Here is a 14,813-nt window from a genome sequence, read left to right on the forward strand (position 1 = left end):
AGCGTGCAGCGCTTAACATCTCACAGGTTTTAAATTTTCCTCAAAACAAATTTGGGGCAGTCTAGTGGCCATTATGCCCTCATCTCTCCTATATCTCAACCAGATAGGGTTTAGACCATCAAAAATGAAAAAATATAAATATTGCATACAGGACAATTATTGCTTTATACGCATTAACTTGTATGTACCTAATGTTGTACTACCTCCTGACTTGTACTCAAACTATCATGCCTTATTTCCAACTTGAACAATTCTTGAACAGTTTGGGTAACAGCCAGGAGATTCGAAGCTCGACTTGTAGGTTGAAGGGAGCGCACGCTACCTCAGAACCATGCCTGGTGCATTGAAATCAGACCTTCAAACTTCCAATAAATGTTTTCAAAGCATTTGCTTGTTCAACAGTAAAAGCAACTGATTGTATCAAAGAGATATAACCATTTTTTTTTCGAAACGACCAAACCCGATCAGAAGAAAAAGCAAAATGATATCAAGATAAGATATTTTGATATACATTTTTTTCAAATCGAAACTAGATTGAATTTAGTTCTCGTAGGATGATAAAATATCCCAAATTATAACAAAAAGTCCATGCAAGCATATCTTAATTATATCGCCCCGTGATAGCATTATAACAAGATGATAACTCAATCAGATAGGATTTAGACCACCAAAAATGCAAAAATATGAGTCTTGCATACAAACTTGTATACAATTTGTGTCTTACACTACTCTGCGAAATAGTTCCACTTCCGAAGTAGTTCCACCTCCTCGTGGTGCAGAGTGGAAACGTGTCTGCTTTACGTAGATGTACGGCCGAGAGAACTACAACCCCACCCCCACTTATGAAGACCTATGCAACGACCACGGAAAACGAAAATGGAAAAACTATTGGAAACCGACTCCATTTGGTGAAGGTGTTATGCTGAACCGTGCCGATGTACCTGGAAGGCTGGCGGGTCGCTAAATCACGCCAGTCTCTAACGGTAGCCTGTGGGGCACCGGGACACACCCCACAGTATCCCAGTCCTTGCTGCGCTAAGCAGGTCACTGGCGCAGTGGACCGTATACTTACCTCGCGACTCGTGGGATCAACATGACAACAAACAATAATATCAGAAACAGAAGGATGGATGGGAATGAGACGGAGAGGGACACCTGTCCCAATCCGTTTGGCAGGAGCGGACTAAGGCGCTCGCCGGTTAGGCAACCCGCCGAGCCGGTGAGGACGCCGGTCGAAAGTGACGAGGGCGGTGACCCCCTTGCAGAGGTTCAGCAGGCAGTCGAGGAACTCCTAAGCTCTCCGGAGCTTCAGGACCCTGAGACCCCTGCTGAACTGGCCGTCGCGATGGCCGGGATGGAGGACCTTGTGGATTGCGTTAGGAAAAAATCTAACATCCACAAGGAAGTGCGAGAGAAGCTCGCAAATGTGATGGCCCTGTTTGTGAAAGCAAACAGGGCGGTGGTGAGCTTGCTCACAGCTCCGGAATGCCGGACGAGGGCACGCGAGGACGCTGCGACTCCCCTTCGGGCAGATACAACCCGCCCGAAGAAGGTCAGCGTCTGCGTACAAACGGATGGCAATACAGAGGTAGCCGGAAACGGCAAGAGGAAAAGGGGGTCACCAGGCGAGACGAGGCCAGGAGCCCCAAAAAAGCGGGCCCGGGATCCTACGGTCCGGCAGGATCCGGGCGATGATAACGAGAGTGTTGGAGATGCGGGCGGCCAAGTTCCTGATGCGCCAACCGGGTGGCAGACGGTTGAGCGTAAGAGGAAAAGGACCACTAAGGCCAAACCCAAACCCAAGCCCAAGCCCAAACGGGTCAGGGACAAGGGGGAGGCTTTGGTGGTAAAGGCCCCCGAAGGCACCTACGCTGACGTCCTCCGTCAAATGAGGACGAGCGATAGGCTGGTGGGCCTTGGAGGGGATGTGAGGAGAATCCGCCGAACTCGTTCCGGCGAGATGATCCTCGAGCTCCGACGTGGCTCCCAGATCAAGAGCTCGGAATATAGCGCCCTCACGCAAGAGATTGTGGGGGGAGCTGCAGAAATCCGTGCCCTCAGCACCACGGTTACCGTCAGGGTGAAAGACCTTGACGAGATAGCCACGGATGTTGAGGTGCAGAACGGGCTGAGGGATCTTTGTAATATCGGGACTGACCAGATCTCGGTCAGGATGCGCGACGGCCCTCCCAAATCCGGGACACAGGTGGCCTTTGTGAAGCTTCCGGTTGCAGCAGCAAACGCCGCACTCAAGTGTGGGCGGCTAAAGGTGGGTTGGTCTATCTGCCAGATAGCCATCCCCCAGCAACCGGAAAGATGCTTCCGATGTGTGGAATATGGGCACAAGTCTTTTGCGTGCAAGGGCGCTGACAGGAGCGGGTTATGTTGGCGGTGCGGCGAAGCTGGCCATCAGGCGGCTAGCTGCACCAAAGACGCGAAGTGTCTCCACTGCGGTGGAGGACACAGGGCTGGCAACCCTAGGTGCCCCGCCTTTCAAAAAGGCGTCGGCTGAACCTTCGCGGGGATAGAAGCGGTTCAGCTCAACCTCAACCACTGCCACTCAGCACACCAGCTGTTGCGGCAGTTGGCATTTGAGGAAAAGTTGGACCTGGCGTTAGTAGCAGACCCGTATCGGAGGACCACGGATGGCAGCAATTGGGTAACCGATAGAGCCAAACTGGCCGCGATATGGGTTACAGGAAGATATTCCATACAAGAGGTGGTTTCCGCTGGTGAGGAAGGCTTCGTTATAGCCAAGGTCAACGGGATCTTCGTCTGTAGCTGCTACGCCCCCCCGCGGTGGTCTCTGGAGAGATTCGGCGTCATGATGGACAAAATCGTCGAAGGTCTCACGGGTCGGAGCCCTGTTGTCATAGGCGGGGACTTCAACGCGTGGGCCGTAGAATGGGGTTGTCGCCTTACAAACCCCAGGGGACAACTTCTACTGGAAGCCCTGGCAAGGCTGGACGTTGACCTGGGGAATGTAGGCATTACGAGGACCTACCACAGGAATGGGAGCGAGTCCATCATCGACGTCACCTTCAGCAGTCCGGGCTGGACGAGCGACTGGAGGGTAAGCGACGTGTTCACCGATAGCGATCACTTCGCGATCCGTTATCGTGTGGGCACAAGTTCGCGGGCAGGTAGAAGAGGTACGACAACAGGAGCACGTCTCTGGAAGACAACACAATTCGACCAGAACGTCTTTGTCGAGGTGTTAAACTGGGAGCGGACCTTGGAAAACCTGTCCGCGGAAAATCTAGCGAGGGTACTCGCACGTGCATGCGACGCTGCGATGACGAGAAGGGCGAAGCGGAAGGACACTCGACAACCCGTCTACTGGTGGACGGCGGAAATCGCAGATCTGCGTACTAGCTGCCTTCGGGCTAGGCGACATATGCAGAGAGCGAGGTCCCCGTCAGCGAGAGCGGAGCGAAGAGTACGCTACGCAATGGCGAGGTCTGCCCTCTGCAGGGCAATTAAGGCGAGTAAAAAGGCACGATTCAGGCAACTCTGCGAGGACGCTAACGACAACCCCTGGGGCGACGCTTACAGGATTGTCATGGCCAAAACCCGGAGTGGAGGTGCGCCACAGGAATCGTGTCCGATAAAACTGCGTGAGATCGTCAACGAGCTGTTCCCACAGCACGCGGAAGTGACATGGCCGAGGGTCCCATACGTCTGGGATACGAGCGACGAGGAGAGGATTTCACTGGAGGAACTGCGCGACATCGCTAAGTCCCTTCAGCTGAACAAAGCTCCGGGTCCGGATGGCATCCCTAACGTTGCAGTGAAGGCTGCGCTTATGGAACATCCCGAAATGTTCCGGTCTTCACTGCAACAGTACGTGGATGATAGGGTCTTCCCAGATGTGTGGAAGCGGCAGCGATTGGTGCTCCTGCCAAAACCGGGCAAGCCACCTGGTGAACCATCAGCGTATCGACCGATATATCTCCTGGACACTGCTGGCAAGGTTCTAGAAAAGGTGTTGCAGAGTAGGATCCAGCTCTACACCGAAGGTGCGAACGGCCTATCCGACAAACAGTTCGGTTTCCGGAAAGGTCGTAGCACGGTGGATGCCATTCGACTGGTCATCGAAAGGGCAGATGAAGCCAGGTTGAAGAAACGGAGAGGAGATCGGTTTTGTGCAGTGGTCACTCTCGACGTTAAGAATGCGTTTAACAGCGTCAGTTGGGCAGCGATTGCGTCGATACTTGGCCCGGTATTGTGGAACATCGTCTGCGACGAACTGCTAAGACTGCGTCTCCCCACAGGAGTGAGACTTGTGGAATTCGCCGACGATGTAGTTCTCCTGGCATCGGGCCCGTCAACGGAAGAAGTCCAGCTACTCGCCACAGTAGCTATTGAGAAGGTGGAAAACTGGATGCGCTCTAAGAGCCTACGCCTAGCACACCACAAGACCGAGATGGTGCTGATCACTAACTTGATTTCGGCACAATCCGGGACGATCGCAGTTGGAATCGAGTCCAAACGTGCGGTAAAATACCTGGGGGTGATGATCGACGACCGGCTGAGCTTTACGGCCCACGTCGATTACGCCTGCAAAAGAGCGGCAATGGCGACAGCAGCCCTCTCACGGGCCATGTAGAACAACTCGGCGATCCGCTGCAGCAGAAGGAGGGTCCTGGTGAGTGTGACCTCGTCCATTCTGCGTTACGGAGTGGCAGCCTGAAAGGCAGCCTTGAGTAGGCAGTGTAATCTGCAACAGCTCTGCAGGGTGCAGCGGCTGGTGAACCTGCGTGTAATCAGCGCATACCGAACGGTGTCCTCGGTAGCTGCTGATGTTGTGGCGGGGGTCATGGCCATCTCGGTCTGGCTAGAGGAAGATGCCTTCTGCTACGAGAACAGGCACGTGCCCGACGTGCGGAAACATGCCAGAGAGAACTCGCTGTCCAACTGGCAGCACCAGTGGGACAGCTCGGAACGTGGCCGGTGGACCCATCGCTTGATCCCTAATATCGGATCCTGGATGGATCGAAGACATGGTGAGGTGGACTTTTGCATGACACAGTTCCTGACTGGTCACGGATGTTTCATGCAGTACCACCATCGGTTTGGACACGTGGCTTCGCCATCCTGTCTAACCTGCGGAGACATAGTAGAGACGCCAGAACACGTAGTGTTCAGCTGTCCAAGGTTCGAGGAGGTACGTGCTAACATGCTTGCCGCCTGCGGACCAGACACGACAGCCGACAACATCGTGCAGAGGATGTGCGAGGACGCCAACACTTGGCGCGTGGTCAGCGATGGGTTCACCCGGATCATGACTGCCCTGCAGAGGAGTTGGAACCAGCACCAGTCCGCGATCGGTGTAGGGTGACTCCTTCGTCGGGGAGCACCTGAGTAGTGTGCGTCCGACCCTGGCAGTAAAGCATACAAAGATAAGACTTTACCTTCTGCGTATGCCGAGCTGCTAGGTACGTCGCGCGTCTGTGTGTAGGATACCTCCATCGTTATCGTCGCGGAGTATCCGAGTCGAACGCGCCCTCTGCGACGGAGGCTGTGGGGATAAGACACGACCTTCTCCGCAGTCGAACTCGTAGGGGGAAGAGTATTCACGTCGCGGAGTACTCTCGGGTAGAGTGGTCTCACGTCGCCGTCGGATGAGCCACTTGAGTCGGGTAGGATGACATCACCGTCGGGATTCATCTGAGTCGCAAGCGTCTAAGACCCGTACGTGTGCTGTGACAGGCGCGAGTCTAGGATAAGCTGCTCTCGATTCGGCACACGGCGGGCAAAAACCCTAGGGTTGCCAGCCAAAAAGGGAGGAGGAAGACCGGACCACGGTCGGAGTAGAATGTCCTTTCGGCGGGGGGCATTCGAGTAGTGTGCGTCCGATCCTAGCAGTAACGCATACAAAGATAAGACTTTACCTTCTGCGTATGCCGAGCTGTTTAGGTACGTCGCGATCGTTGTCTAGGATACCTCCACCGCCGCGGAGTATCTGAGTAGAACGCGCTCCCTACGAGGGAGCCTGCGGGGATAAGACTTGACCTTCTTCGTAGTCGAACTCGTAGGGGGAAGAGTATTTACGTCGCGAAATACTCTCGGGTAGGGTGACTTCACGTTGTCGGCGGGTGAGTCATCTGAGTCGGTGTAGGATGAATTCTTCGCCGGGAATCATCCGAGTAGTTTTTCGTAAAGCCCCGGACGTGTGCTGTGACAGGCGCGTGTCTAGGATAAGCTGCTCTCGATCGGCACCCGGACGGGCAAAGAGGAGAGGGCCTCGAGCCAAGCCAGGCGGAGCCAAGACCTCAAGTCGTTAGAGGAGAGGTCATTGGTCTCTTGCAGTGGTCTCGAACAGAGGCGGAGCGCACGTTTTTCGTGGGAACCAAGCTAGTCTCGATTTGCGAGTAAAGGCCGGATCTCAAGTCGTTAGAGGCGAGGTCCTTAGTCTTGAATCGTAACAAGAGGCAGGGTATATATGCTGGTGTTTGACTCGAACTGGAGTTGCCGAAGAGCGCTTAAGCGCGGACTTGGTCTCCCATCTTGGGTACAGCCTTCGTTGCAGGTTCGGATGGGAATTATGGCCAGAGGCCCCAGGTGGACTTTATGGCGTAGGGGTACATAGTATCATGAGTCGTCCAATTGCACCCATGGATCCAGAGTAGCATACTGGGGGGACTCGGTCGCTCGTCGTGCCTTGGAATGCAATCCGTAAAAAGGATTTACCACCTGGGTGATCAACTAATAAAAAAAAACTACTTGTATGCAATGTTAGACTACTTCCTGACTTGTACATAAATTTTCATGCATTGTTTCCAACTTGAACATGTAACGTTCTCCAGCTTTTTTCTTTCGAGTCATACTTCTGTCAAACAAATTATACAGATTGAAAATATAAATAAAACCATGTCTCAAAAATTAGTTTTTTATTCATATTGGTTAAAAAATAAATTTCATCATAAAGCTCTCAAAAGTGCGTTTGATAAAAAAAAATTAGATCCATTTCCTTTTTCAGAAAAACCTAAGGAACAAATCTCATAACAAAACTATAACTAAATTAGGTATAAATATCTCGCTGAAATAGGTTTATAATAAATATCTTGCTGAGATTGGTTCGAGTAATGATTTTGATACTTTCTTCTGATCGGGTAGGCAAAGATACGCAGCTGATAGGATGGAATCCGGATTAGGAGAACATATCAAAATAATAACTCAATCTCACCGAGATATTTGTATCTGATACAGTTATGAATAATTTAGTTCTGAAAGCTATCGATTTTAAGTTTCTTCAATCTGAATTATATCATATTTTTATTGACATACTTGAATGGGATTGAGCTCATTTTCAATGATAAATTTTTGTTTTGAGATTGTCCTAAAATATTATGATCATATCTTATTTTGATATGTATAAAACTTTTCATGGAACACGGATATCGAAGTCAACGGCCAAACCGAACCTGAATGAGTTTTGCCCATCAGATTCATACAATTGAATTCAATGGAGCATGTTTATAGCAAATAATATTGGTTATTAACATTTCCCTAGAAATGTTTATGCAAGGATTTTGATAGAAAAAATTGAGCATTAAAATATTTCATCTTGATATAATTTTGTTTTTTTCTCTTCTGATCGGGTTATCTGATACCTTGAAATTAGAATGAATTGGAAGAGGATTATCGGGATTTAAGAAAGAATACTAGAAATAAAAGCTACCAAAATCCAAAAAAGACGACAGATCAAAACAGAAAAAAACAAAAGTGCTCCCTAGCCTTTTTCTTTCGACTCATACTTCTGTCAAATAAAATATACAGATATCTATAAATATAAATGAAATAATGTGTCATGGGGGGCGGGAGTACTCAAGTGTGGGTATTTTTGATTTTTTTAAACTGTACGATAAAATCTCCTCCTTTCCTGACTCTGTACTGTATGCAATATCTCCTTTAAAAAATAGAAACATTAGAAACGGGTTAGTCGGCTTATTTTTTTAAATTTTCTTCAAGATTTTCTGCTTCTTAATAAAATATTAAAAAAAAAAGTTTATAAAATAAAACCAGAAAACCAGGATCGTACAATAGAAATGATATAACCATTATGAAGTGCTATGCCGAATTCCTTATTGATCGGAACCATTGATAACTCAAAGATCTGTCCCCCAACCAAAAGGAAAACAATATTTGACTAGGTATATCAATGAATCGAGCCGACAGATGTCAACCGATGCAGGAGAAAGTATTTACCATTTCAAAGAGAAAATTTTCCAAATCCCCAGCGATCACACAACTCATTCAACAATGTTTCGGCTTAGCATACCTTAGCATATGTGCATGAGCTCTCGAAAATCCATTCATTTAGCCATGGCCATTGGAAACGGTTTTCATTTTTGTCGACGAACCATTAGGAGTTGTTAGTTCATTGATGATAGAAAGCAAAAAAAAGGAGAAGCCGAACCGAGCCAAGCCTCAAGTCGTTGATGACACTTTTGCACTAAGATTTGCCTGCCATCTACGAACCGGATCGATTAGCTCTCAAAGGAGGAAGGAAGAAGATTCACCTGTTGTTTCGTGGCTGGCCAAAGGTTTGTCTGAATCGTCGACTTCATCAGCCCCAAGGCTTGAGTTGTCGTCTTTCATCCAAGAAGGGGAATGTTTTTGTTCAAACAAAAACTTTCTTCATGCGGTCATCTTACGAAAGTCCATCCAGCATCCCAGCGACTAACAAAAACGGACAGCCGGACTCCATAAAAAAAATCTCCATCCACCCGATATCGATTTCAGTGGAATTATTTTTTATTTTATTTATTTATTTTCATTTGTTGCCGCACCGACTCTGGTTTTCGTCCACACACAGGTTGGGCTGCTTTTTTATGGCCAAGATTTTCGATTTTTTTTTCCTTTCTTCTCAATTTGACTTTAAAATCCGGATTCCAGAGTTCGGTTCAAGCTCGGTTTGGGAATGGGAAAAGAGAAACTTGTCGTCGCATGTGAAATTTGTATATACTTATTGGGGTGGCGGCAAGCCAGAGAGATACAAATCTTCGACGAATCGCACTTGATGACTTCATGAGGTAATAATATCTTGCTGGATTATTTTATAACTTCTAGGGTAAGAGAACGGTGAAATAAGTTGAACTTTTGTAGAATTAATGTAGCGAACAGAAGATGAGATTTGGTAATTTTTGTTTCCAGGAATCAGTACCGTTGAAAAACCAAAAATTAATCTATTTATTGATATTAACACCATCAAACGGGGCATCATACAACAGCAGGATGAGATGCAACATTTGTAAACCGCATCAATTATTATTTAATTTTAATTTTAATATAATGCTATAAAGTTATCATTTGATGATAGCAAAATGATGATGACATAGTTCCTTATATTGCGAGATAGTATTTCAAATTGTCTGATTATCATATTTTTTTTAAATCTAGCTAAAGTTGTAAAATTTTTCTTATATGTTTCGATGCCCTTAAAATCTTTACCCAGTATGAAGAATTGGCTTGTGTGATATCGCTACAAAATTTATATTGCTTTTATTATTCTATAATACCAATATTGGTGTTAAAATATTTTTCTGGCAATCACCAAATTTTTTTGAATAACTGTTTTTATAATTCAGTTACCAGTGTGGGCTGAATTGCATCGAATTGCAAATCAACGATTCCTCTATTAAATCTTGTTTCCGAATGCTGACATATGGTTTTTTGCATTACGTGTTTGTACATTTCAAAATTTCATCGTTCAAAACATTTTGTTTTTTTTTTTTATTTCAGCTAGATGATTTTTTATGTAGTATTTTTACTCCTGAATGTATGCAGCACTGTTATGTCATTTCTTTAAAAATATTGTTGGACAGAACAAATGTAAAATTAAATTCGAACAATACCGAAAATAACTGGAATTGGTACTTTATGCGTTATGACATCAAAAATATATCAAAAACTATAAATTTCGAATCACATGTTAAAGAAAATTTAAAAATAACTGGTGAATCCAATATTTTCTCGGCAGCGGCATGATCATCTATGGATATTAAGTTTTAAGAGGCCATTGAAGTTCAAAAGTATGGCATGATGCCTCAGTTGGCGGTAATTACTTTTTGAAATTTGTATCCGAAAACATGAAGAATTATTTTAAAAAGTTTTAATTTTGTAATTGTTATTTTTCTTAGGATTTAACGCTAAAAATAGGAAAAATACAACCGGAACTTTAAAAGTTTATAAGTCAATACCTTCATATACTAAGGTTTTATTTGAAGCGGTTTGATTATTCTCACTGTTTCAAACACGGCTTCTTTTCACAGGGTTTTTGCCATGGGTATGATTCTTCTTCTCGGCTTTTGCTAAACAACATATTTTTTGAATGCAAATATCCCAAGTACTATTGGTTAACGACAGATATCAAATTGCGTGGAAAATCTTAGAGTAAAAACGTTTGTAAATAAAAAAATGATTTAACTAATTGTTATTGACGATTTTTATATAATTCTACGCAAATTAAATTTCTCAGATAGTAGACAAAATTACAGCAAACTCGTCATGTTTCCGTTCCTTCCATTATTTTCTCGTCTCTCTTATATAGGTCTACAAAAGTTGATAAGTTTCAAGATCAAGTATTATATGCTTGACGAAAATTAAATTTAAATATGTAATTTGTTGGAGTTAGCATCAAAACTATTAAAAGTCTGGTAGAATAATCAAATTGAAAAAAAAAGATCTGAAATGTTTGACAGCGATGTGGGAATATTTATGAGTTATTTACATGAATTAGTTGAAAACTGAACTAAAAACTAAGGCGTTTATAATATTCTGAAGCCTGAACCACCTTGAACTTTTAGCCAAAACATAAATCCAAATATTTATCTCCACGAAAAAAAAAATGCCTGAATTAAATAATTTATACACTCTCACATTACTTCCTCCAACACAAAAGAATTTTCTATCTTTCATTCCATTTCATCTTAAGCTGTATGAGGAAATTGTAATTTCTGTACCAAAGTCAATTTTTGTTAATATGAGGTATTCAACGCAAGTTTCAGTGATGGAATATGGAAAATCGTTTGTTTGCTTTCTCATAGCTACACAGCGATTGTTACTTTTACAAAACTGTACTTTTTTTTTACCTTAAATTAGAAAAATTGGTAACTCTGAAAATTTTTCACACTGTAAGGGAGACTTATCGCTATACAACGCACTATTCAGGTTAAAAGATCGATCAGGGATCCTAGAACAAATTTTTTTTGAAGATTTGCGAACTAAGTATACGAATAAAAATTCAAGTTTTCTCTGATAGTTTTTCCTAATACTATCGAATGTTAAATTTTTCAACTTAGATGTATAAAGATTCCGCCAAAAGAAACAAAAAATGTATAACTTCCAAATTTTTGGGCGGTTTAGCATTCGTAAGAAGCTTGCCATCATATTCTCGGAAGATGTACGCTTAGAATTAAGGGGGGGGTAGGGTCTAACACTTTCAAAAAATTGATTTTTTTATTTTTTTATTTTCTTATTGTAAAACATTTCAAGAATGTTGTGTAAAATTTTCAAGTCAATTGAAGCAAAACTGTAGAAATTATAGGCCTTTAACTCCTCCTATCTAATACTGCAAGAAAGCAAGAGCAGAAACTTCAAACGCGTTTTTCTCGAAAGCACATTTTTAAAGTCCGTGGACATCGTCATTTGAAAACTACTTATCCGATTCTTTTCAAATTTGGAACATATTTTCTACATATAAAATACCAGACCCCAACGTTTTTCTTTTTTGATTTTTTTACTTTGGGGAGATTTTAGAGGTGAAAAATGGCGGATTTTTAAGTGAAAAATCGTAGTTTTTATTTCAAACAGCCACAAAAATTTCATAAAAATATTTTTAAGTTAAATAAAAACGTTGGGCTCCAGAAAAACATCTATTAAAAATATTTTGCTCTGATTTTTTGATTTCAGATGATTCTGTGCTGAGATACAGTGTCCACCGCAAATCCTGTTTTCTTAAAGGCATCCTCGAAAATGCTCCGTCACCGGCTCATTTTTCAATATTTTTCTACGAAAAAATTACTAAATGTTCTTTTAACAATGCTTTGTATAATGCAAAAAATTTGGATACATTTGTTTGAACGATAGCTCTAAAAAAAATCGTGAAAATGGTGTTTTTTTATACCCGTTAGACCCTACCCCCCCTTAAGCAATCTCTTCGAGGTACATCAAGCTTCATTGAGATCCTATAAAATATTTTTTTTTAAATTCATTTTTATTTAATAAAAATTGGCAAATATGTTCAATTTTGAAAAAAAAATGGTTGTCTAGCAACACTGTAATCTATTGACAAAAGCACGGTAATAAAGATGTATTCTCCATGATCATTTTCATCGAAGACGGAATGTAGTTTTGAGTTGAGTGAAGAAAGTTACAATTTATTTATTTTACAACAAAATTTCTGTACAGTTGTTTTAGTTAATGAACAGCAAACTAAAATGAACAAGATCTTCTCATAAGAGTTGAACTATTTACTACTTTTAGTGGCATCAATATTTTCTGTAATACGTTGTTTAAATGTGAATTATTATATTGAATGAGATTAATTGATTAAAGCTAAATTATGATGCTACCAAAATATACTTCTGTAGTGCTACCCTGTAAGTTGATTAGTTATTATTTAAGCCGACTGCATTTTATATTTTTTTAAATAAAAACGTACCCCGTTTTCATTTGAATCTACGATTGATATTTTTTTCGGTTTCGAGTGAAAAAAAAGTATTAAAAATTTGATTATTTTTTCTTTTTTCTATAACATTGCAGAACATTTATTTGTGGTAAAATTATCCCTTTTCTCTCAGAAATGACTCAACTTTTCTCACGTTTCGTTTTTTCTCATTTATTTTACTTGATCTGATTTGATCTCTTTGCTAAATATTCATATTGATAATTGTACATCATGAAGTTTAAATGCTTTAAGATATCTTTGAACAAAAAAAAATGTAGAAAACGCAGTGAAGCACAGGTTTCAGTGTTGGAATAGAGTAAGATTATCTTATTCGTAATCATTCGTCAAGTCTTTAAAAAACTAGAGTAAGTGAGCCTTATTTCGCTATATTTTGTCAGAGGATTATAGATTTGATATAAGTAGGCCAAATCATTAAGTTTTAGATATAATATTTGTTGGTAACTAAGTTCCAAATTTTTTTCTGAACTCTCTTATGGTTTAAAATATTCATTTCAAGCTTTAATTTACGAAAAATGTCATTTTTTTTTAAATGTGTCGATGTTCCTAATTTGGCACGAAATTTGTATTCTACTCGTTGATCCTTTTCAACTTATACCCATATTGTGGAAGTTTTATGTGATTTTCAGTGATTAATAGCATTTCAAAATTCAGTGGAAGCAGCCATCTTGGATTTCAAGATGGCGTCGAAAAGAAAAAAAAATCGGCTTCTTCTAGTTTAGCCCATTTACCCAATACCAATATTGATGGGGTTTCATGCGATTTTAAGTCATTTACAACATTTGAAAGAACAGTGGAAGCCGCCATCTTGGATTTCAAGATGGCGTCAGACAACGGAATTTAACTTCAACTCATGATTTATTCCACGGATGATTAACAACCAATCCGCTTTTATTTAAAATGTCTGTCCTCATTTACTGTACTGAGGATTAACAACTCAGAAATGAGGAACTCGTCCTAAGCGTGTAATTGGTTGGCTTGCGAGAGAAACGTCAAATCGAATTGACTAACGCCATGTTGGTTTCAAAATCGAAGGGCACAAAATGACGCCATGTTGATGGATTCACAATGCAAGCATTGGAAAATATTTTTTCAGGCCCATTTTCCATCAATTCCATCATGATTGACCATCCGATTTGACGAGGCGCATTTATTTTAAGATACTATTTCATACATATTTTACCTAAAATATTGACTGGCAGTACAAAAGAGGCTCATTATTGTTAGTAGTTACGAATCGAAGCAACCTAGTTTTAGAATGGAATAATTGAATGAAGAAATAAAATTTAGTCTTTAGTTAACAGCCAAACAGTTCAGTCGAACTTTACTTGCCCTCCGAATCCCCAATAGGTTGTGGGCCCAGATCACAGTAGACGTTATTTGAAAAAAAAAATTGTTTTTGTTGTCAAGTCTGGAAATTTCGGGAGTCGCCATGGAAGGAAGCAAGGTTTCAATCGTAAAGCTGAATGGTTCCAACTACTCGGTATGGAAATTCAAGGCTGAAATGCTGCTGACTCGCGAGAACATGTGGAAGTACATTGAGGACGAAGCTCCGGCGCCGATGACGGATGTATGGAAGGGAGGAGAGCGAGAGCGACGATTGCGCTGCTCGTTGAGGATCAGCAACATGCTCTGATACGCAACTCGAAGACCGCCAGGGAAGCTTGGGACAACCTCATGAAGCACCACGAAAAAACGTCCCTCTGCTCGAAGGTTGCGGTACTGAAAAGGATCTGCAACAAAACGTACAAGGACGGGGACGACATGCAGAGCAATCTTTTTGAACTGGAAGAGCTGTTTGCGAAGCTGTCGTGTGCTGGACTGGATCTCGGCGAGCCACTGATGGTTGCGCTGGTCCTTAGGAGCCTCCCTGATTCTTTCGACACGCTCACGACGGCACTTGAGAGCCGTTCCGACGATGAGCTGAAAATGGAGCTGGTGAAGAGTAAGCTGTTTGACGAAGTGGCAAAACGAGAACGCGGACCGTCGGATGCAGCGCTGAAGGCAAGTTTCACCGGGAAAAAGAAATCGCTGGTGTGCCATTTCTGCAAGAAATGTGGCCACAAACAAAAGGAATGTCGATTGTACGCGAAGCAAATGGAACCGGAAAAAGGTCGAATGC

At 42.7% G+C, this 14,813-nt stretch overlaps 1 protein-coding gene across 1 annotated transcript; it reads left to right on the forward strand.

Moving 5' to 3' along the window:
* The first annotated feature begins 1,126 nt into the window (after window positions 1–1,126).
* LOC129753606 (uncharacterized) lies at window positions 1,127–14,327 on the forward strand. The gene is made up of 5 exons (XM_055749442.1): window positions 1,127–2,467; window positions 2,585–3,828; window positions 3,995–4,116; window positions 4,275–4,498; window positions 14,190–14,327. Exons 1-5 carry the CDS (start codon window positions 1,127–1,129, stop codon window positions 14,325–14,327), a joined length of 3,069 nt encoding a protein of 1,022 aa, XP_055605417.1.
* Window positions 14,328–14,813: the final 486 nt, after the last annotated feature.

The sequence above is a fragment of the Uranotaenia lowii genome, chromosome 3 (assembly GCF_029784155.1).
Source record: "Uranotaenia lowii strain MFRU-FL chromosome 3, ASM2978415v1, whole genome shotgun sequence".
Classification (NCBI taxonomy): domain Eukaryota; kingdom Metazoa; phylum Arthropoda; class Insecta; order Diptera; family Culicidae; genus Uranotaenia; species Uranotaenia lowii.

Bases quoted from the DNA above. Each gene is read 5' to 3' on its own strand.
- LOC129753606 (XM_055749442.1), top strand. From the start codon at position 1,127: ATGGATGGGAATGAGACGGAGAGGGACACCTGTCCCAATCCGTTTGGC. The intron at 4,117-4,274 runs GTTGAAGAAACG...GTCTCCCCACAG, and splicing joins GAAAGGGCAGATGAAGCCAG to GAGTGAGACTTGTGGAATTC. The intron at 4,499-14,189 runs GTAAAATACCTG...TGGAAATTCAAG, and splicing joins GAATCGAGTCCAAACGTGCG to GCTGAAATGCTGCTGACTCG.